At 39.7% G+C, this 25,427-nt stretch overlaps 1 protein-coding gene across 5 annotated transcripts in view; it reads right to left on the bottom strand.

The window, feature by feature from the left end:
* LOC131951600 (peripheral plasma membrane protein CASK) overlaps nucleotides 1-21,060 on the bottom strand; it is a 208,316-nt gene extending 187,256 nt beyond the window's left edge. For all 5 annotated transcript variants that reach the window (XM_059313923.1, XM_059313922.1, XM_059313925.1 and 2 more), the window contains exons 1-3: nucleotides 20,620-21,060; nucleotides 7,055-7,132; nucleotides 5,576-5,751 (exon numbers count right to left, since the gene is read on the bottom strand). In XM_059313923.1, coding sequence (XP_059169906.1) covers nucleotides 5,576-5,751; nucleotides 7,055-7,132; nucleotides 20,620-21,059 — 694 coding nt within the window. In that variant the 5' untranslated portion in view covers nucleotide 21,060. The remainder of the gene's footprint in view (nucleotides 1-5,575; nucleotides 5,752-7,054; nucleotides 7,133-20,619) is intronic.
* Between the last annotated feature and the right edge of the window lie 4,367 nt (nucleotides 21,061-25,427).

The raw sequence follows: 25,427 nt of genomic DNA, 5'->3' as shown, positions 1-25,427 counted from the left end.
AATTTAGCACAAATACCTATATCGACTAGATGACACATTTATACATGACTGTTAGGGCTGCTGTAAGAGTGTCGTGTTTGATCACGTGATCTACTACCATTTAAAGCGTACCACTACCATGTGCATTCCCCTCACCACGATACAGGCGATAATCGCTTTACACAATGCCTATTATTTTCTTGGTCAATAATTATTCAACTACTATTCTCGTATAAATAAACATAAAACTATCCTTGATATCGACATTACACGAAGTATCTCTCACATTCTCCCTAGTCCGAACTACCTAGCTTGCATACCATAACTACCCGTTCCTATGGCAAAACTTCACTCTCTTTCATCCGCGTCATCTAACATGCATTCGTCATATCTCTCATATCTCTCGCAACAACATTCATTCGCACCAAAATAACAATTATGTATTTAACATTATTTCACATCATGACGCACTTACCTACCTACCTACTACCTACCTACCTACCCACCTACACGCTTACCCACCTACCCTCTTACACACCTACCTACCTACCTACCCACCTACCCACTTACCCACCTACCAACTTACCCACCTGCCCACTTACCCACCTACCCACCTACCCACTTACCCACCTACCCACCGAAAAAGGATCGGCGAAGTTCGTTAGTTTCGTAAACTGTACTTTTTTTTAATGAAAATTCATTGATATCATTGACATATGTTACATATATGTTACATTTTGCGACAATCTTAATTAGTGCGTTGGGCTTGTATGAAAACTCACTTCGAACTAACTCAATTACATGCTATTTATTTTAACATTAAACGGTAAGCGTCACCCAACTGGTGTGATGTGAGGACAGGTTCGACAATAAACCAACACGAAAGAGACATAGACTGCCTGTTAGAGAATGGACCCCCTAACTTTCCTAACCCCACCATTTATTATACCCTACGTAACCTCTAAATTTCTTGCGCTATATGTCACTTCCCTCCCAATCGTTCCTATTCTACAGAATTGTGTGTACTATATATTTACATTCTTTAATCTCAATATAACTAAAATAGACTATTGTTTGAAGGGTAATGAAAACATGTAAACATACACTTTTACTAGTGTCCGCCCCCCCCCCCCCGAAAAATGTTGACCCCCCCCCCCCCGAAAATCCCCTTCCCCCCCCTTAGCCCCGGAGAAAAAAGTCTGGAAGAAACACTGCATGTAGCCTATATAACAGAAGAGCTATGGTTGTTTATATCATTTTGCATTCGTCCGGTAAACCTTTCAGTAAAAAAACCTTAAAAAAACCTTCCAAAACCTTTTTATAAAGAAACAAAGAGAGATGAAGTTTTATAATAACATCAGGCTTTGGCTTACACCTACTCCAATATCATCTACATTGTTAAACTGATTAACTATGTAATGTAGGGCTCAACAGGATCAATGAACTAACCTTACGCCAAACCAGTTTGAAATTTCGAGTTTTGTAACACTGTTACTAAGCTAGCAAAATGGAAATGTGCATAATCTATATCATATACACAAACACCCAACCACCTACCTAACTACCCACCCACACATCTACCCACATACCCACCTAACAACCTACCTACCCACCCACTTACCCACCTACCCATATATATATATATATATATATATATATATATATATATATATATATATATATATATATATATATATATATATATATATATATATATATATATATATATGTAACTAGGGGAAGTTACCAGAGACATAAGAACGCAGTACAGCGCTGTCAACTTTGACACGACTGATGCAATAACACAGGTGTTGGCTGATAACGATCAGAAAGCCAAGGCGTAGTATCTTGGGAAGCGATACGATAAGAACGCAATACGGTCTATCAACTTTGATGTGACAGGATGCAGATGGCTTATTAAATCGGACTGTACGACAGAAGCGGCGTAATTAACATTCTGATGCAACGATTAGAATCGATTACGATTACGATTATGATAGAACCGAATACGATTACGAATACGAAGGGGATATATAGGAAGGCGACGGCTGAGCTCGCGGTCGGTGGGGCTCTCTCTCTCGATCAGTCAGTCAGTGTGGCAGTATCAAGTTGGTTATTGAACGGGTTAGCCGTATTGTGTTAAGAAGGACGATAGACATGTGCATTCAGTTATGTGAAGACTAGTGAGGACTGTTGGGGGTCAGTTGATTCAGACTATTATTGTGAAGCATTCCTTTTGATTCATTATATTATTGTGAAGCATTTCTTTGATTCATGTAATAAAAGGATCAATAGCGAACCTGCATCTTCGAGTATCTATACTGTGGTCGATGTTGTGAAGAATGAGTGGTTAGACTCGGTAACATTTGGCGTTGTCGAGCAGAACTCGTTAACATTTGGCACTACAGGCAAATAGTCTCGTTACATATATATATATATATATATATATATATATATATATATATATATATATATATATATATGAGGTAATTAGATAGGTGGGTAGGCATGTAGGCAAGTAGGTAGGTAGGCAGGCAGGCGGGCAGGCAGGTTGGTAGGCAGGTAAGTAGGTAGGTAGGCAGGTGGGCAGGCAGGTTGGTAGGCAGGTAAGTAGGTAGGTAGGCAGGTAGGTAGGTAGGCAGGCAAGCAGGCAGGCAGACAGGTAGGTAGTCAGGCAGTCAGGGAGGGAGGAAGGTGTTGGGAGGGAGGGAGGTAGGTAGGTTGGTAGGTAGGTAGGTGCGTCATAATGAAATAATGGTAAATAAATCGTTGTTATGATGTGTGTTTTGGTGCGAATGAATGTTGTTGCGAGAAATATGACGAATGCATGTTAGATGACGCGGATGAAAGAGAGTGAAGTTTTGCCATAGGAACGGGTAGTTATGGTATGCAAGCTAGGTAGTTCGGACTAGGGAGAATGTGAGAGATACTTCGTGTAATGTCGATATCAAGGATAGTTTTATGTTTATTTATACGAGAATAGTAGTTGAATAATTATTGACCAAGAAAATAATAGGCATTGTGTAAAGCGATTATCGCCTGTATCGTGGTGAGGTGGTGCGCTTTAAATGGTAGTAGATCACGTGATCAAACACGACACTCTTACAGCAGCCCTAACAGTCATGTATAAATGTGTCATCTAGTCGATATAGGTATTTGTGCTAAATTTCTCTTTTGCACATTTTTCGTTGTTTTTTCTGTTTGCGCATTTTTCTGTTTGCGCTTTTTTCCGTTTGCGCTTTTTTTTGTGTGCGCTTTTTTCTGTTTGCGCTTTTTTCCGTTTGCGCTTTTTTCTGTTTGCGCTTTTTTCTGTGTGCGCTTTTTTCTGTTTGCGCTTTTTTCCGTTTGCGCTTTTTTCTGTTTAAGCTTTTTTCCGTTTGCGCTTTTTTCCGTTTGCGCTTTTTTCTGTGTGCGCTTTTTTCTGTTTGCGCTTTTTTCCGTTTGCGCTTTTTTCTGTTTGCGTTTTTTTCCGTTTGCGCTTTTTTCTGTTTGCGCTTTTTTCTGTGTGCGCTTTTTTCTTTTTGCGCTTTTTTCTCGTTGCGCTTTTTTCCGTGTGCGCTTTTTTCTGTTTGCGCTTTTTTCCGTGTGCGCTTTTTTCTGTTTGCGCTTTTTTCTGTGTGCGCTTTTTTCTTTTTGCGCTTTTTTCTCTTTGCGCTTTTTTCTCTTTGCGCTTTTTTCCGTGTGCGCTTTTTTCTCTTTGCGCTTTTTTCCGTGTGCGCTTATTTCCGTTGCGCTTTTTGTTTTGCGCTCTTTTCCGTTGCGCTTTTTTCCGTTGCGGTTCTTTCCGGCCACCATTCAGAGAGACGGTGGCAACTTTAGAGAAGAGGGAAAGATAACTGTTAAGTGAGAGTGATATACTAGAGAGAGATAATAATTCAGAGAGGAGGGAGAGACCATGGTGTGAGAAATAATAATTAGGAATAAATGAAAGGTTGTTGAGAGAGAATGGGGGGTCAAAATAAAAGAGAAAACTACCAAAACGGGAATCAGAAACGCCCAGATGATAAAGTAAACATAAAGCTAGCCCAGAAACCAGGCATCAGACAGGTCGACGGTTGGAATAATTATACCAAGATGTCATGTATCCCTGGCACAAATAAACACAGGTCTGTGGGTCGGTGCTAATCAATATCTACCTCTTTGTCTACTGCTTGGTTAAGTTAGGGATGGTTATATTTAACCAACGCGAGAGGTGTAGTGGGTGGGGGTAGACAACCATAGTGCGACAGTCAAGGGAGGTAACTTGGTGGAACAATGGTAGGGGAGATAACAAAATAACTCGTGTTAACTTGTTGGTTTTTACCACTGTTTCTCGGTAACTATAGAATACTCAAAGGCTGAGTCGATGTAGGTGTTTGAATAGTAAAACAGTGGGCGTGATGGTGGTGTGGGGGAGACGGGGATGAGTTTAACAAATAGTGAAAGCGCGTTGTTTGTATGACTATTACGAAGTGTCGAGCTAGCCAGGGGTCTCCAAACTACGGCCGGCGAGCCCATGGCAGACTTTCCTAAAATTAAAACTTTTTCATCAAAGTACCTTTCAAATTTCGGAACAACGTAGTGTGTGAACAAAAATGTTCAAGGATGAAATACGTGAAGGATAATTTGAGAGCAAACTTGGACCTCGATTGTGTTGCTGGCCTTCAACAGTGTTTCTATCAGATTTTTTTTTCCGGGGAAGGGAGGGCACTTGAAATTTATATATATTTCTATATAAATTATATTTTGTTGGGCGGGGAGGGGGGTTAGACCTTCTTGGGGGGGGGGGGGCTCCACCCCGAAGATATGCCTTGAAGAAACCCTGGCCCCCGAACTGATATTCGATAGTTAATGCGGCCCTCTGGCTGAAAGTTTGGAAACCCCCGAGCTAGACGGTAGTCGACAGGGTAAGAGTAGTGTCTGATGTCTTTGTACCTCGCTGGTTTGGTTGTCATTTAAAAAGCTTTAAGGTGACAGCACAGAGTAAGACTCCTGTGTTTGAAGTTATGAGAAATGCTTGTCATGAAATTGTCGTCAATGAATGAGACGCGTCTCTTTGACGGCAGTGAGTAAGGGTTGCGTGTTTGACGTCACTGGGTACGGCTTGTATGTATGACCTCACTGAGTAAGGCTCGTAGGTTTGACAACCGAGGGTACTAACAGGGTTGTTTGCTACATAGTCAAAGATAGCCTGTCTAATTTCACAATGTGATACTTGTGTTTCAGTGTGTGGAAATTTTGGTTCACAATGTGATACCCGTGTTTAACAGTGCGATACGTGTGTTTCACAGTGTGATAATTTTGGTACACAGTGTGATACTTTTGTTTCACATTGTGATAGTCGTGTTTCACATTGTGATACTTGTGTGTTTCACACTGTGATACTTTTGGTTCACATTGTGATACTCGTGTTTCACAGTGTGATACTCGTGTTTCACACTGTGATAGTTTTGATTCACATTGTGATACTCGTGTTTCAAAGAGTGATGCTTGTGTTTCACAGTGTGATACTAGTGTTTCACTGTGTGAAACTTTTGGATCAAAGTGTGATACCAGTGTTTTAGTGTGATACTTGTGGTTCACTAGTGCATAGTTGGACAAGAGCTGAGCAACAGACCTGAGGTAATGAGCTGGTCATTGGGCAGTAACGTGGCCACGCCGAAGCCGCCCAGTTTGACTGGGGCCGAGTTCTCCGTGGACGCCAGAAGGATGCAGTGGGGCTTGAGGTCCCGGTGGATGATGTTGTTGGTGTGGCAGTAGCGCAGGGCCTCCAGCACCTGCCGCATGTAGTGGCTGGGGAGGGGAGGGTCGGAGTTAGGCACACACATTGGGGGGGGGGGTGTGAAACAGACACAAGGTTGGCGTTTAACAAAGGATTTCTCACTACTTACAAAAATAAACCGGGAGTGATCTCCCCTAAACTTTCTCGAATATTCTTATATAAAATAACAGGGGATGGGAACTCGGGCTATAGACATGATTTTTAATCCATTTTAAATACTTAAAGTTTTAAAAATAGAATAAAATCTCTTAGACAAATTAATTGCACACCAAGTGAACGCCAAATAAAAAAGCGCATAATAGTGCGCAATATTATTAGTACTTTTAAAATTTACATTAGTTTTTTGAGAAATCGGAAGTAGCGTAAATTACTACTTCCGGTCAACGGAAATTACTGAAAATTTAACAGAAGGTAGAGAATTAGATCTTTTACTTACATGTGAAATTTCATTTATCTATCTGAAATAGTACTCAAGTTATAGGCTTTTGAAAAAGTCAAAGTAGAAAAAGTATCATTTCCGGTTATCGGAAATCGCTCAAAAGTTGATACGGATCTACGATTTTGATAAAATACTTATATATGAAATTTCATCAACCTAGCTGTAACGGTACTCAAGTTATCGTGTTTACACACGGACAGACAGACAGACACACAGACATACGGACAAGATTGCAAAATTAAGTTTTTCCGTATCAGTGAGGTGTAAAACGTCGAGATTTGTAAAAATCTCGATTTTTTTTTTTGCACGATTACAAGACTTTCTCTATACTTCGTATATACGAGAAAGTAAAAAATAAATCAAAATATAAAACAAAAGAATTATTGTGATTTATCGTTGTGCTAAATTAGAAAAACACTAAAGATTACTCTAACAAACACTGAAGACAACTCCAACAAACACTAAAGACAACTCCTACAAACACTGACGACAACTCCTACAAACACTGAATACAACTCCTACAAACACTGACGACAACTCCTACAAACACCGACGACAACTCCTACAAACACTGACGACAACTACAACAAACACTGACGACAATTCCTACAAACACTGACGACAACTCCTACAAACACTGACGACAACTCCTACAAACACTGACGACAACTCCTACAAACACTGACGACAACTCCTACAAACACTGACGACAACTCCTACAAACACTGACGACAGCTCCAACAAACACTGAAGACAACTCCTACAAACACTGACGACAACTCCTACAAACACTGACGACAACTCCTACAAACACTGACGACAGCTCCAACAAACACTGAAGACAAACGATTCCTCCAACACAACGTTCAAGTCACCTGGCCACCGCCTCACTGTACACAAACCCTGACGACGCCCTCTTGACGATCTCAAAGCACAGGTCGGCTCCATCCATGCTGGAGATTCAAAGAAAAAAAGTAATATAAGATTTGTACAATTTCTCAGGTAACAATATTCAACTTAAAAAAAAAATTATAACAGCAAAAATAGTAACAACAGCAATAATAATAATAATTGCATTAATAATAATAACGATACAAAAAATAATAATATTAGTAAATATCAAACTGTAAAAAATTTAATTTAAAAAAAAAAAGCTTGGCATGTTTGTTCACAAGACTACAACTCGACACGGAAGAATACATTAACGTAGCAGGTAAACTACAAACATGGAGTCGAAACTACAAGCGCCAAAACAGAGATATACTACAATTGTGAAAAAAACACATTTAATATGTATAACATTACATACATATATTCTTATACATATACATGTATATATTAAAACGGCTACAAATATTACTAACGTATATTCACATACATGTATCAAAGTTAAAGGTAATATCAAGTTTAATACATATGACTAGCAAACACGCAAATGCTAATTAGCAACATCGAGGTTTTATGAAACAAAAATAAATGATACCAAGATCGAAACACAATTAAGACTAAAACACAGACACATACATGTGGGTAAGGTCCGAACAAGAAACACCAATCCAGAGGACACAACTAATCCGACAGGGCCACAACCCGTGTCTATAAACAATGCAACACAGCCCGTGGTTAGACCGACGCCAGGATGGCAAGTCAATACCGCTAGGAAAACATCCACTCGCCTATAGATCAGTGCAGTTATTACAAAAAATTACGCCAGAAGTCGGCCCGCGGTATGGGCAGGATCGAAACCTATTTGGTCGTTATTATTTATGTACATCTCAAGACTATTAAAAATAGACATTTTTTTTTCTAAGCATCCGTTTAAGGCAGAAACAGATAGTATAAATTATGAACCGAAGAATCTATAATATAAGCCGTAGGTAGTGTGTCATTCCGTCATTGGTATAGCAGTTTATGGGCAGGATCGAAAACTATTTGGTCGTTATTATTTATGTGCATCTCAAGACTATTAAAAATAGACATTTTTTTTTCTAAGCATCCGTTTAAGGCAGAAACAGATAGTATAAATTATGAACCGAAGAATCTATAATATAAAATATAAGCCGTAGGTAGTGTGTCATTCCGTCCTTCATTCCGTCATCGGTATAGCAGTTTATGGGCAGGATCGAAACCTATTTGGTCGTCATTATTTATGTGCATCTCAAGACTGTTAAAAATTGATTTTTTTTCTTCTAATCATCAGTTTAAGGCAGAAACAGATAAAATGCATGATTAACTGAAGATTGGCCTTAATACAAGCCGCTAGGTAGTGTGCCATTCCGTTTTTCATTGTATTATCGGTATAGCAACTTAGACTTTAAGAATGTTTAAAATTTAAAACGGGTACAAATAACACACACAAAGGCGCGACTCGGTACGAACTTTGTAAATGCAGTTTTTTTTTTAAAAAATGCATACCTGTGCCGTAAAACATGCTAATTTAAATTAGGGTAGGAAGTCGGAGTTGGCGTTATTTAATTAGGAGAGGGTGGACTTGGCTTGTGATTAAAAAAATGACAATAGAGAGGTGAAGGATAGACGTCTGCGTTAAAAGGCGTGACGTCACTCGTGGACGACAATCAGTACACTTACCCTAAGATCAAAAGAGTAACCAATTAACAATCCCATTAAAAAAAACAGGCACAAATAAATAAAACTATCAGCATCAAACGCCATGGTCGGCCCCATATCCAACACAACGTAATGTATCCCAACCCACAAAAATCTGGCCAAATCAATACACACACCGGCCTCTTCCGGTGATTACGAATTAGCGGTTCAATGAAGTGGAACCGTGACCAATCAATACGGCGTGGCGTGTAACCAAATCTCATTAAATCATGGACGCACTTCCAGTTAAACAGAAAGAGAAGCCAACAATCGGGTTTACATAAATAAACAGAAAAAGCCATTCGGTTTTAGGAAAAATCGAAGCGATAAATTACGGTAAAAACATCACGAATCAAGTATATGTATGCAAATACAATCCATTTCTAAGAAAAATAAATAAATCAAAAAAGCTTTTTAAAAAAAATGCAAATAACATCGTGATTTTTTCAAATAAAATAATGTAATTCAAAAAAACTAAAGTTAACTAGATGAAAAAATAAAAAAAAAAGGAAATGTCACGATTATTATTTTTAAACCAAGTGCTTAAACGAATCAGAATATAAGAAGCCAAACTGCCAGTTTATTAAAAAAAATGAAAAAGCTAATTTCTCGGATTTAAAGTTTAAAAAAAAAAAGGTTAAGATCAACTGGAGAGGAGCTTGGATGTTAAGCTCAATAGCGCAATGTAATCTTGTGAAACGTTGTTTTTTTTGTTTGTCTGCTACTTTATGCTATTGAGGTTTAGATTGATGCTGTAGTTTAAATATGGCTTAAGTTAATTTGTGTTTTGCTTGGCTGCTAGTACGAGGGTCTCGAGTTCGAATCTCGGTTCGGACTTGTGACTTTAGGACGTCCCTGAGTCCAACCAGCTATGAAGGATACCTGACTTACTTTGGGGAAAGTTAAGACGGCTGGGCATAATGCTGACCATATCATCCTTTTATATGCCGAGGTCAAGAAATATTTGAACTCTATTTCATCTTCTCGATGGATCGCTAGGTCTAACGAGAATTCTTTACTTTACTTAGGTTAGTGTTAAAGGTAATAAGACTGGGGACCAAAAATTTCTACCTGCACTGTTTGTGAGCAAGGAAGAACATAAAACTAAAGCACACAACAAGATGCTTCATACATAATAGGATTTTCCCTTTGATAATTTGTTACTATAATTATCGTATTATACCGTCAACAGGCATGTTACAAAGAACCATTCATGAATTGACAGATACATTTGTACAGATCTAGAGATAAATGTTTACTTTCTCTAAAGGTCAAACGGCAACGTCAATAAAGGCCTGGTCAGGTCAAAGGTCAAGTGGTGATTGACCGCTGGTTTTAAGAGAGTTTTTAAAGAGCTCTAATGATGATTATGCTCAGTGTTCAAAACATGGGATAATGGGAGACAAGTTAACGTTACATGATACAAACAATCCATGATACAAATAATAGATGATACAAGCATAACATGATAAAAATAATAGACGATTCAAACAATACAATATACAAATAATACATTATACAGACAATACATAATACAAAAAGTACGTGGTGTAAGAAATACAATATAACAAGAGTACGAGTTACAAATAATAGCCGATAATATGATAAAAAAAATAATGCATGATATAAAAGGTACGTGATACAAGTACTATATGATACACATAATGATACACATAATAAATTATGCAAATAATGAATGATACATTTCCGTTGTTCTATCACAGTAAATAGAGTTAAATGTTATGTCAAAAAAGTATTAAAGTAGTACCGCATTAAAAAGATACAAAAATAAATCGTATTGACTGTAAACATCTAATTACTGCGCTGCAATTAGATACATTAAACTATTAAAGATTGTTCGGGCTAGTAAAGTATTCATATGAAGGACGCTTTACGTCGTCAATTTGGCCTCTAAAGGTCAACATGCTCTCACGTGAAGAGGGAACGAATCCAGCTCAGGAGAGTGTCGTCAAGTTAAACAACACGAAGGTTAATACTTTAAGCAGCAATTCACATTTTTTGTTGAAGAATAACAAAGAGGATCTTGTTTCTTGAAAACAATCAGCTACATGTTAAATCTGCGTTGTTACTTTAAAAATGTTCGAGTAGTTAAACAATCATGTTGACATTTATATATATCTGTCTGTATAACCCTTACACAATACACGACTTATAATAGCCATGTCGTGTATAGCAATAGATTAGAATGCATTGCCTAATACACACAAACATGGATATATTTCTTTCAGGGTTAATGCAATTCAGATACATAGTTTAGGAATTTCAAAATATTTGATACCGAATGACCTTAACGAAATGAAATTCAACATTTAAAACCGCGTTTACAGACATGTATACTATACACGTCTAGAAAACAAGATCGCTATAAATTAATTTTAGCAGAACTTATTGCAAAGTTTTTTTTTCTTCTAGACATGTATAGTTTAGGGCCTACATGTCACAAGTGTAATAGTGGTGTTGACGTTTTGGTGTGGGTAACATTAAATGTGTTTCAACTTCAATTTTCCATTACAACGGTAATGGGTAAAATACAAATAAATTATTTCACAACATCAGATAAGGAAATGAAGTATTGTCTATCGTATTAACAAAAAGAAACGAAAAAAATCTTGATTTTTTTAGTATAGTACATTTTAAATTAATGGCGTCTAATGATATTGATTTTGATAAATGGTAGAATACAATGGATTCTTAAGAGCTAATAATTTATGCATGATATATATAATAGGCTGAACTAATTAATAAGTATTATCACTGGTATGACTTTTATTTTGTTTTAAATAAAAAGCGTCCAATCACCGTGTATTTTCAAAATAAAATTACATATTACATAACATTGTCCTTTTATATAAAAAAAACTATAATAGCGCACTAAATGACCTCGATGTTGTTACCTAAACTCTTGCAAGAAATTTGAGCAGACGGGAGAGCCGCTGCCAGCATCCTATTGTGGAGCAGACGACAAAAGTACAGCACCGACATTTCCCGCGCTCGTATTTCAAAGATAATTTCGGCCTGCTCGACTCTCAGACTTTTCACCCTTTCTACCCCCCGGAAAATCCTTCCATAACTCGCAATGATTGACCGGATACGGTTTCCTGAGCTGTCACGTGATACCCGTCCTTTCTTGTGAAACCAGTCTTAACATGGACTTTTTAAAAAAAAAAAGTCAAAACCAACGACATTTTTTTTTGACGGATAAACTAGACATTTCTGGAGCCAGGACTAACTGATTGTCGGCTGGAGGTAATACCCCTGGTTGTGAGTCGGAAAATAAACAGATTTGTCCTTGACCTACTTTTTTTTCTGACCAGACGGATATGGGGGTATTGAAGGGGTTCCAGGAAAATGATCACGTGGGATTAGCCTGTTGTGTACCCTTCAGATTTTGTGGGTGCTGGGTGCTCATCTGGTGAAATGATCAGTCACCAAGGAGTCGGCGTTGAAGTAACAAAGTAACCCTAAAAGTATTAGCTGGGTGTGGCGTATTAAGTATCAAAGTAACCCTAAAAGTATTAGCTGGGTGTGGTGTATTAGGTATCAGAGTAACCCTAAAAGTATTAGCTGGGTGTGGTGTATTAGGTACCAAAGTAACCCTAAAAGTATTAGCTGGGTGTGGTGTATTAGGTATCAGAGTAACCCTAAATGTATTAGCTAGGTGTGGTGTATTAAGTAACAAAGTAACCCTAAAAGTATTAACTAGGTGTGGTATATTAAGTAACAAAGTAACCCTAAAAGTATTAGCTGGGTGTGGCGTATTAAGTATCAAAGTAACCCTAAATGTATTAGCTAGGTGTGGTGTATTAGGTATCAGAGTAACCCTAAAAGTATTAGCTGGGTGTGGCGTATTAAGTATCAAAGTAACCCTAAATGTATTAGCTAGGTGTGGTGTATTAGGTATCAGAGTAACCCTAAAAGTATTAGCTGGGTGTGGCGTATTAAGTATCAAAGTAACCCTAAAAGTATTAGCTGGGTGTGGTGTATTAGGTATCAGAGTAACCCTAAATGTATTAGCTAGGTGTGGTGTATTAAGTAACAAAGTAACCCTAAAAGTTTTAGCTAGGTGTGGTGTATTAAGTAGCAAAGTAACCCTAAACGAATTAGATGAGTGTGGTGTATTAGGTATTGAAATGACCCAAAAGTATTAGCTGGGTGTGGCGTATTAAGTCTCAGAGTAACCCTAAACGTATTAGCTAGGTGCAGTGTAGGTTAAGTATCAAAGTAACCCTTAAATTATTAGTTGTGTAAAGTGTATTGAGTATCAAAGTAAGCCTACAACGAGAAGTCAAGCGATACAAACCCATTGTTTTGAAACATAAACGTAGGATATAATTAACCAGATACAAAAACAATCTAGATATACAAATCTAAAAAAAAATGGCACTTATCAAAATGGTCTAGCTAGATCAACACAAATAAAATGCTTATTTTGAAAATTCGTTAAGGTTATGGCGTATATCCAATAGTAATATTTCGAACGTTAGAGTTGAGTTGCATAAGGAGATGACATGAAGATATAACGATTATAAATACAGTGATATAGTAAGATGATAAGAAACACACTCTACAAAAAAAAAATATGAATGTATTTTTACAAAAAGTTAACAGTAAAGTTTCATAACAATTATTCCGTTTTCCGCGATTCAGCAAAATGTAGTTTCGATTCTATTTGGTAACAACCCCCCCCCCCCCCGAAAAAAAAATCACCCCCCCCCCCGTTATATTCACAGATTAGCCACCACCACTGGCTAGCCTGACGCTCCACCACGGCCAAACAGCAACAATGGCACCGCTCATAGAGTGACGTCCCTCTCCCCCTCCCCGGGGGGACGCCACAAATCGATACCAGGGATCTACACACGCCTCCCCGGGACTCACAACTTCGTTATGTTCAATAGGCTTGTTTAAGTCGGGTTATTTTTTGTAATCGGTTCGCGTTGTGTCAGGTTAGGTCGGGTTATTTTTTATAATCGGTTCACGTTGTGTAGGCTTAACTTAAGGCGGGTAATTTTTATAATAGGTTTCTAATACTATAGGATTGTGTTAAGGATGTTTTAATTGACCGGTGAAAAAAGAGGAGGACGGCTTTTACATTTTGTACCGAATTAAAAATTAGACGAATGGCTAAGTCGATTCATGTTGGGAAATTACTAATTTGTCGATTTAAATGTTAAACTGCTAACCCGAAAATATCGAGTTCAAATCCGGGTTCAAGTCAGTAAAGCATCCCATAGTCCACCCAGCTCTGATGGGTACCTAACTCATGTTAGGGAAAGCAAAGACGGCTGGGCATAGTGCTGAACACATTATCCTTTCAATATGCCGAGGTCACAGAAACAGGTAAACTCTACTTCACTTGCCCCATGGACCGTCAATTCGAAAAAAAGGGGGAGGGGGGGGGGGGAAATAGTTGCATATAATCTGCTCATACGTTAAACAAAGTGTAAACAAAAGACGCCGTAGATAAACTTATTAGCATAATCTGCCGAAGAGTTTTAGAACAGATTTCGATGTCCTTATAGCGAGAAATTATAACCACGTAACAAGGTGATCATTAAAGTTCAACACCACGGCCCATTAATTATGTTATCTAAATTTCTAAGGTGTTGAGTGTTAATTATACGACCTTTGAAAGACGTTGGCTGGCTTCAATAGGCGGAAAGCGTACAGTTTCAAACATTGCTGTTCATTTCAACGTCAAATATGTGTATAGTATCGACACATGTTTTTGTTTTCACTTTTATTTAGTTAAATATTCGTGCATTATACTGTTAAATTCTTGGGAAAGTTTATCTTCAAATGTTTGCCTGTGTTCTTTAATCTTTTGCGTAAGGTCATTTGTTTTAGGTCGTGTTGTTAAAACAACACTATAGTTGGTATTTAAAAAAAAATGCAACTGAAAAAACTAGAAAACAGGATAGCGCTGTACATTGCCATACTAGAATTCTTAATCTAAATTGAGTAGCCTACAATAGGCCTATAGAAAGATAACAATTTTTTGAAAACAGCGATGATTAGCGTGGATTGATGTCTTTAAATCTCTATCGTTTATCTAATTATACTGTTGTTTACCTGCTATAAATAACCTGACCTGTGAACTCCAATTACATTAAAGTAGACGTACTCCAGTCGGCACAAGTATCAATAAAACATCATTGGCATATTAACACACAGAATCAACACAATCTACTCCACTTTCATCTACTTGATACAACACACTGGACAAACGGTACTGGACTGGTTTAATGAGTGACGTACCCCACCCACCTAGCCCCACCCCTGCACACGGCATCTCTCTAGCTGCAACAACAACAGTACACCCGTATTGGATTGGATTGGATTCAGTACCCAAAGTTATTAACGTGTGAACCCCCGCAAACATACTCTCCCTCACCAATGCAAACACATCGCCCCACCCGTGTACACAACACCCCCACCCATGTAAACCCCACCCCCACCTACCCATATACACACCACTTCCAACCATGTACACATCACCCCACCCATGTACACATCACCCCACCCCACCCATGTACACACCGCCCACACCCCATGTACACATCACCCCACCCCACCCATGTACACACCGCCCACACCCCATGTACACATCACCCCACCCCACCCATGTACACACCGCCCCCACCCCATGCACACACCGCCCCCACCCCATGTATACACCACCCCACCCCATGTATACACCACCCCACCCCTGTACACACCGCCCGCATCCCATGTATACACCACCCCACCCCATGCACACACCGCCCCCACCCCATGTATACACCACCCCACCCCTGTACACACCGCCCGCATCCCATGTATACACCACCCCACCCCATGCACACACCGCCCCCATCCCATGTATACACCACCCCACCCCACCCATGTACACACCGCCCCCACCCATGTACACACCGCCCCCACCCATGTACACACCGCCCCCACCCCTGTACACACCGCCCTCACCCCATGTACACACCGCCCTCACCCCATGTACACACCGCCCCCACCCATGTACACACCGCCCCCACCCCTGTACACACCGCCCCCACCCCTGTACACACCGCCCCCACCCATGTACACACCGCCCGCATCCCATGTACACACCACCCCCACCCATGTAGACACCACCACCCATGTACACTCCACCCCCCACCTGATGTGCTGCGAACAACACACCAGTTCCCCAGAGTCCAAGCCTGGAACAAACTTGGCTAATAGTTTAGTTTTCATATGCCAGCCCTGGCACGATCAATTAACGTGGCCATTAATTCATCCATTTTTATACAGCATCCACATAATTCACGTATCTCAACTCCGTCAGTGTATCATGACCCTATCCATAAACCTCCAATCCGAAGAATATATCACTAATTTGTAAAGACAACCTCAATGATGCTATTTCATCCAGTCATACTCTATGCCACTGAAACCCACATATACACACACACACAATGAAATAATACCACACATTGAAATACTCCCACACACCGCAACACTCCCTCACATCGCAACACTCCCACACACTACATCACTCCCACACACCGCAACACTCCCACACACTACAACACTTGCACACACTGCAACATCCCCACACACTGCAACACCCCACACACTGCAACACTCCCACACACTGCAACACTCCCACACACTGCAACATCCCCACACACTGCAACACCCCACACACTGCAACACCCCCACACACTGCAACACCCCCACACACTGCAACACCCCCACGCACTGCAACACCCCCACACACTGCAACACTCCCACACACTGCAACACTCCCACACTCTACCACATACCGCAACACTCGCAATTACTGAACCCCTCCTATTCACCGAAGCCCTGCCTCGCACCCACTTTAAGCCCTCACACAACCCCCTCCCCCACATTCAAATGCCGCCACACACCATTTAACTAACCCCACCCATTCACACCACCCTACCCCACATCGACCAAAACTTCGATTTCACCAGCCAACAACCAAGCGCTTCTGCTTACACAGCTCTACAGAACAGCTGCTGATATTAAACAATGCTTGCTATGTTTTAAATTGTCACTTTCGCGTGCTGTGCCTAAGTGTAAACTATATTTAAGCAATGGAAGATATGAAGTTGACTGCATAGATTAAAGAGTTACTGAATTTCAAAGACAAACTCAAGCACTCGTTATATTTCAAGTAAATCGGGAATTTGAAAGATCAACTTCTTAATTTTCATGTTGGAAGGGATTTCCTCCAAAATAAAAAAGTATTTCGTGTTAACTTGTTATGCATCTTATAAGCCGTGGACCCCAATTTCAGCCTGATTTTTTTTTTTTTGGATTTACCTCCATAGCCTTAGTCCAACCAAGAACAAACTACAAGGCAGCAGTTGTTTGATTTTGGAGTTGTCTCTCCTAGAAGAGTGGCTGTCCACACGTATCGAACTCGAGACTTTTCCGTTTAGCATCCATGAGCTTTACCGATTCTATCACGCCGACCCCCAAAAATCAACTGAAAAGACCGTTATATTTCTACTCAATTTTTGAATTCCAAACAACTGTTACTTTTCTACTGAAAATCTCACCCGATGTGAACAAAGTTCCCTTGGTATGTACACGTCAAGGAATGGATGCTAATGCTCGTCCCAGAAATTCCCATACGGCCTTCTGTAGTAGTCAAGGCTTAAATAATTGTCTTTAGTTTTCAAAGCTAAACAGAAAACTAAGTGAAACAGAAGCCGGAGCTAAATATATACCGAAATTAAACAGAAACCCGAGCTAAAGAGACACCATGACTAAACAGATGCCAGAGCTAAACAGAAACCCGACGTAAACAGAAACTCGAGCTAATCAGAAGATCGAGCGAACATGAAACTCGAGTTAAACAGAAACTCGAGAAAAACAGACGCCAGAGTTAACAATAAGCCAATTGATAATCGACATTTTAAAATAATAATCATTAAAAAAGTTTTAAAAAACCCACGTTTTCCGATTGAACTAAAAAGTAGAAAATAAATACTGTACATCACAATAATGCAAGCGATCACTCTACTATAAGCGATCAAAAACGTGGGGCGCCGAAGTAAAAGTTATATTACTATTGATTAGATAATACTATTGACTTTTATTAGGGAGCTTGTAGAGAGTCAACAGTATTAGAAACTGTAAGAAAATCACGGCGCCCCACGTTTTTGATCGCTTATAGTAGAGTGATCGCTTGCATTATTGTGATGTACAGTATTTATTTTCTACTTTTTAGTTCAATCGGAAAACGTGGGTTTTTTAAAACTTTTTTAATGATTATTATTTTCTACTTTTTAGTCTTTGTCTGTTTGTTTGCATTAAAATCTTGCTATCGATTTTATCTTTTCACTTTTTTTTTGGGTAAACGAAGACAACTCGTAAAAAGACAACTCGTAAAAAGACAACTCGTAAAAAAACACGTTGTGTGAATACGTTACTGACTAGAACACATAGATTTGAACCCGTGTCGAGTGGGATAGCAATCGTGTGCCCAACCACTCGACCATATAGTCTCCCCCATACTGGCCACCAGTTGTTAGGTTATGGTTGTTTGTACACAAACACAGCGTGACAACTACTCAGTAAGCAAAAAGAGGGGGAGTGTCGAACCTTGTTTTCATCAAATTACAGTTACTGGGTAATGTCCCTTTTTCCCGACGTTTTTTGGTACAATTATATAGTGGTCTAAAATGATCAATAAAATGTTTCCATGGATTAATTTAGTAATAAAAACAATAGAATATTCAATTGTCATCCAAAACAAAGCTTCCCTGAAAATTTCAGCGCGCTAGCTAACTGGGAAGTGCCAGAAATTTCGATCGCAAGATTGGATTGGAAAGACAAACAAACACAGAAACACAGAAAGACACAGAGAAAGCAAGTTAAAGAAAACGTGGGAAAAATATACGTTTTTTTAAGGCTTCAGTTGTAAGAACTTACAAAAAAAAACAAAAACAAAACCAAACAAACAAAAAAAAAACAACAACCTAATTTCACATTTATAAATTGAGCCATAACAACATACAGCTAATTCCAAGTGTATGTAGTTGTCAGAGCTAAAAAAACAACAACTCATGAAGCTAATAACAGATTTGTGTAAATGACAGAGCTTAAAAATACAATGCCAATACTATCTGTATATGTACTGTCAGATCTAAAACACCACACCGCTAATGTCAACTAGAAGTGTTTGCCATATCTAAGTCAAGCCAGACAAGCATGGGTGAACAGCTGAAAACATTTCAATGGTAAATCAATACACGTGAGGGGGGGGGGGGGGTGTGGAGGCTGACGGGAGAGGGGGAGGAACACGGAACGAAAAAAAAAACAAACAAACATCGATGTTGTTGGCTAGTTGGTTATGAGTAGTGGCGGCGTGAAAGCTGTCCAACTATAAAAGGATGTTGTTCATGGGGAGGGTACGGTGTCTCACACACCCGTCCACTTCAGCCCCCCCCCCTGTACCTCCCACCACACACAAATATAATAAAAAACATCAGTGGATAAGATCGTTACGACAACACAACAAAAAAATTAAAACAGAAGTGTCCGAACTGCAACAAATGTAGTGTGAAGCGTTGAATCAGAGAAACGAAATCCATCCCCTCACCCCCCCCCCCCCCCACACACACCTCCCACCACCCCACACAAATATAATAAAAACATCAGTGGGTAAGATCGTTACGACAACACAACAAAAAAATTAAAACAGAAGTGTCCGAACTGCAACAAATGTAGTGTGAAGCGTTCAATCAGAGAAACGAAATCCATCCCCTCACCCCCCCTACCCCCGCCCCACCACTCCACTTGAAAGCTCAGACTCGATGGGATGAAAGCATCAACAATTTTTTTTCAAAAGCTATTTCATTTTGACGTGTAACTTGCCCGGATTGTCCTTCATCCATTCATGGGGTTTCTGCCGTCAACGCCGTGAGCGGGATGGGGATAGAGGGTGACGGAGGGGGGGGGGGGGGATAACGACGACGGTGACGTTGAAGCTGTCCTGAACGTTGGAATCTTGTCTACCCAAAAAAGTAGCATTGATAGGAAATGTTGTGTATACACGGGGTAAATGGAAGCAGATGGCGTCGACAACACGACCACAACATGGATTCCCCAGAACCTCAGTCTAACATCAATTTAAAAAAAAAATCTTAACAAGGCATTTGGATGTGCTTTCATAGCCTTTGTCCAACCAAGAACAAACTACAAGGCAGCAGTTGTTTGATTTTGGAGTTGTCTCTCCTAGAAGAGTGGCTGTCCCCAGCTAACGAGCCTCATCTACCCGAAGATTCGAACTCGAGACTTTTCGGTTTACCAACCATGAGCTTTACCGATTCGACCACGCCGACCCTTCTTAACATTTCGATATCAAGGATTCTGAGATACGAGATTGTTAAATAATGGTCAGATATGTAATCTCGCCTTTTTATTTAACTATGATGTCTTGATGGATTATGATCATCTTAGTGTATAGATCTATAAAAAAAAACAACAACAAAAAAAGGAACGTTGGAGTTAAGACAGTCTGGTTCTGGAAAAAGACATACGTCAATCCTTATAAAAGCAAAGAAAAAAAAATCAGCTAAGTCTAAAGAACACAAATAACATACAAAAGCATGTATCTAATACTTTAAAACTTCCCACACAATAATGATCTTAATTAAGTAAGCTATTACTGATGGTTTTCTAATATACATATTCTAAAGACAACATCTGCACTACCAACTAAAGGTAGGGTAACATCGATGACACTCAAATGACAACACTCATAAAGCCTACACATCAAATAACTGACGCTTACCGTTCATGTCTTAGCCGGAACGAAACCCGTTTCGCCGACTTGAACGACTGATTCCGGCTGCTGGTCCCGGCTTTCCCACGTGACACCCGGTCCTTCTTCCCGTGAGCCGAGGAGCCGCCATTTTTATGATGGCTCTTGACATCCCTGGCACTGTTGACACTGCTGCTGTCACTTCCGGTTGGCTCGCTATCGCATTTGTCCGTCTGTTTTCCCTTAACCCTGGGCTCCTTGCTTTTTGTGTTGTTATTGTCTTCAAGTCCGTCCGCGCATCGAAATCCTCGCCCTAATTTAATCGAATCCGTATCGCTCGCCGTGCAAATAGTTTCAAGGTTCTTCGCCACGATGTTCCGCTTCAAGCTGGGATAATGTTTGAAGTATCCCGCAGGATTATCCACACCGTCGTTGTATCCTAGGATATTCTCCAGCGCCTGTTTCTCCATCTCCGTGTACTCATCTTCGTCGTCCTCGTATATCGTATCGTTCGACTGCCGGTCGCTGTCGTCCATCGAGTGGTTCAAATGACCCATTCGCGAATCGCCGTGCATTCTGTACACATCCCGTAACACGTCCGGGTAAATATGACACGAATGCTGCGACAACCCGGGGGGTTCATACTGGGGTTCGGGCTCACCCGAACCCGGTGTACCATCCCCCGCGTCGTAATTTCGATCAGCGTCGTCGTTGACGTCAGCGCACAGCGCCGCCAAGTTGTGCTGCGAATCCCAAATTTCATCCTCTTCATTAGCACATCCGGTTTCGATATCCTCCACCGGAATATTCAACTCAATATCGTGCGCCGACACGGGAATTTCCGTTTCGAGATCACAGCTTTTGAGAAATTCGTCATGGCAGCCTATAATCGAACCATGCAGTGACGTTGCGTCCTCGTTCATGACGTAAGCATTCTCCTTTTTGCACGAGCAAGAATCCGACCGTTGATACCCTGAACGAGGGTCTACACCAGGTTTACCGTCCGTATCCCGGGGAGGAGCCTTCGACTCGAATTCCCCGACTCGCGAATCACCAGCACGGCGTTCTCCCAGCTCCTCGTGGTCTGTAGCGTCGGCCATCTTGGAAATAAAACACCCGCTGTCTTCTTTGACGTCTAGACACTGCTGGTCCGAGATCTCGTCCTCCATTCTCGCAGCCTGTCACCGCTATTCTCCGAATATCACCGAAAAAATAAAACAGAAAAATAACAATATCCAAACCAAGTTTTTTTTTTCCCAGTTTTTCTTGGAGTATTTATTTCAGTGTTCACACAGACGGTGTGGATTTCAATGTTGCACACCAAGGTATAGTATCGTTCCGGGAATACCCGCTCACCTCATGATGGTGAGTGTGTCTAGTAATGGGAAAACCTGAATAATACACAAACACAGAACATAATGAACTCAATCCTTCGCCAAAACGGGAACGCGGTGTTTCGTTAACTTTTAAATAACACACAAAAAACCGTTCGTTTCAGAAGATTGATCACTTTTTGTTTCACTTAATTAAAATTTATCCGAAATCACGAATCAACACTCGAAAAAAAAACGTGTATAAAAAAACACAATTTTAAATCCTCAAGAAGAAAAAAATAATTAAATTGCTTGTTGGCAAAATCTACGAATAGATTTCCTAAGTAAAACACAATTTATAAAAGAACTAGATCTATAAGACATAGAAAATTACCGAAACCATACTTATTAACTAACCGAAAATTTAAAAATACTTAAGAAATAAAAAAAAAACCCATTGATTACAAACCTTAATTACAATTAGATCAATTCAAAATACATCAGAAAATCTGAATGTGTTTCAAAATAGCTGAACAAAAACAAATTTAAAAATACAATTTAAATCCTTTTCAAAAAGCTGACCAAGAACCAAATCTAAAACCACCATTTAAATTTATTTACAAATTAGGTGGCCAAGAACCAAATCTAAATCCACAATTTAAATCTATTTACAAATTAGGTGGCCAAGAGCCAAATCTAAAACCACAATTTAAATCTATTTACAAATTGGCTGACCAAGAGCCAAATCTAAAACCACAATTTAAATCTATTTACAAATTAGGTGACCAAGAACCAAATCTAAAACCACAATTTAAATCTATTTAAAAATTGGCTGACCAAGAGCCAAATCTAAAACCACAATTTAAATCTATTTACAAATTAGCTGGCCAAGAAACAAATCTAAAACCACACTTTAGATCAATTTCAAATAACTGAGCAAGAACCAAATGTAAAACCGCAATTTAAATCCATCTCAAATAGCTGACGAAAAACCAAATCTAAAACCACAATTTAAATCCAGTTACAAATTAGCTGACCAAGAACCAAATCTAAAACCACAAATTTAAAAAAATTAGCTGACCAAGAACCAAATCTAAAACCACAAATTTAAAAAAAAATAGCTACCACAAATCAAGATGGAAATCCTCCACTATCTACTGCACTAAGTCTGTACCAGCAGGGCTTATCCACTATATCGGGACACAGACAGGGAGATAACTCGTTATATGAGCTGGGATGTCTGATTTACATCGAGTTATCCTCGACTGAAAATGTCACCGTGAACGAGAGAAAAAAAAATCAAAGTCTTGACATAGGGATTAATAATGCAACATCACAAATGGAAATGCCGTGTCCTTACGCAAACGTTTATCGCGTCGTTACAAGCGATGCTGACTCAAAGAATCGGTGCGATCATTGATCAATTCGTCTCCTGTTTAGACTCTGAATATCTCAACATTAGAAAAACATGACCTTTGATCTTTCTGCCTTGTTAATTCTTTCCTTTTCGAGTACTTAATAATTAAAACCAAAATATGTTGACATTAGACTTAAACAATGTCCTAAAAATAAAATCCGATATCTTTCGACTTCGATTTAGAATATTTATGTATAATGAAAAGCGGTAGGAAATTCGATTCCGTAGCCGGAAAAAAAGTGATGAAAAATTCAGACAACACACTGTGTAGTAACACAGGCAGATACAGGCGAGTAATAGGTTAAATCCCAGTGCAAACATACGTAAACAACTGTCATATCTGTTAAATAAATAATGGAAACTCCGGTCTTAATTGTACTTCGGAGGTCGGCGTGGTCAGGTCGGTTAAGCTCATAACTGCTGAATCGAAAAGTCCAGAGTTCGAACACCGGGGACTCGATACCTGGGGACAGCAACTCATCTAGGAGAGACAACTCTAAAATCAAACAACTGATGCCCTGTTAATTGTTCTTGGACAAAGGCTATGGAAGCAAATCCAGAAAGAAAAGCAGGCTGAAATTTGGAGTCAGTTTCTTCCAGGCATCTCTTCGATGCGCAACTGAATGGAAATACATTTTTTAGGAGTGCCCCCCCCCCCCCCCCCCCGAATAAAGTCTACCGCCCCCGGACGAAATGTAATTTATATAGCAAACATATACATTTTACCCCCAAAAATATCCAGTGCCCCCCCCCCCCCCCTCCCCGGAGAAAAAATGTCTGGAAAAAGCACTGAAATCAATGGCATACATTTCGCATAACAAGTTGACACGTAACACTTAATTGTGTTGGAGGGGATCCCTTAGAACACTAAAGTAAAGGACGAAGAAGAAGACGAATCCTACAACCAGCTGCTAGTGATAGATCACTGTCTGTAACCTGACGTAGGTACTGTGTTAATGGGCATAGTGTCAGTCATCCGATGCGTGTGCAGTCGCGTGCTAAAATAAACATAAGAGGTGTCAGTAGTACTGTCATGTATCTGTGTCATGACAGTCACTTTACACACGTGTTGCCATATGTCAGTGTCACCAACATAACTGCCACATATCAGTGTCATTACTATTAATGCCACGCGTCAATGCCACTGTTATATATCAGTGCCAACACACTGCCTGTAGCACACAGACAACGCGCTGCCACACGATAAAAAAAACCCAACTTCTCTCCAATTAATTATTTATTCGGCTGCCACTCATAGCTAATCTACGTCCATCATAACATATTACCTTCAAGCTTCTGAGGCTGTAATTTGGGAGACATACGGGCGGCTGTCTACTGGCCAAGTGCAGGCATATCGGTCAAGTAAAGGACCACGAACTAGCTTTAACCACATTGGCGAAGTGGAAGTTTGTGGGTCAAGTAAAAGGCCACAATAATGTAGGACCACGAACTAACTTTGACCACACTGTCTACTAGCCAAGTGCAGGCCTATCGTTCAAGGAGAGACACATTGACCACAAACTAGCTTTAACCGCAATGGCCAAGTGTGCTCTAGTCTGACTGACCACTTACTTGGTCAATGGCTAATGTAGTTCTATCGGACAAGCATGGGCCTATTGGTCAAGCTTAGTGTAGTCATATCGGCTGAACATAAAGTTAACAGTTTGAGATAAAGCAATGAATAATATATTGTTCACAGAATACACCTCAACAAGCAGATTTACAAGCGTTTTAAAATCAGATCTATTTACAATCTAACAAATTCTTTGAAAAAAAACCTCTATTATTCTGTATTGCAATACTTCAGAGAGCTTAAATTCACGCGAACTACTGCTCATTATATAGCTAAAAATAACATGTCAACATTGGACCACTGATGTCCATACTAAAGTTATCTTCAACTAATAACTACTGCATCAATTAATTTTTTGTTGCAACATACACATTAAATGCGCACACTATCAGTCCTTAGCCTGCAGAATAGAATCAACATTCATCACGCAATAATTGTTGATGTTATTGAGATGTATTGTGTTGGGAAATACGCATAGGGTGGCAGATATGCATGGTGTGGATATTATGCATAGGGTGGATATGCATGAGGTGGA

This window comes from Physella acuta, unplaced genomic scaffold (genome assembly GCF_028476545.2).
Source record: "Physella acuta isolate Inbredline_101_S28 unplaced genomic scaffold, ASM2847654v3 ptg000815l, whole genome shotgun sequence".
NCBI lineage: Eukaryota > Metazoa > Mollusca > Gastropoda > Physidae > Physella > Physella acuta.
This window is presented reverse-complemented; position numbering and strand designations above follow the sequence as displayed.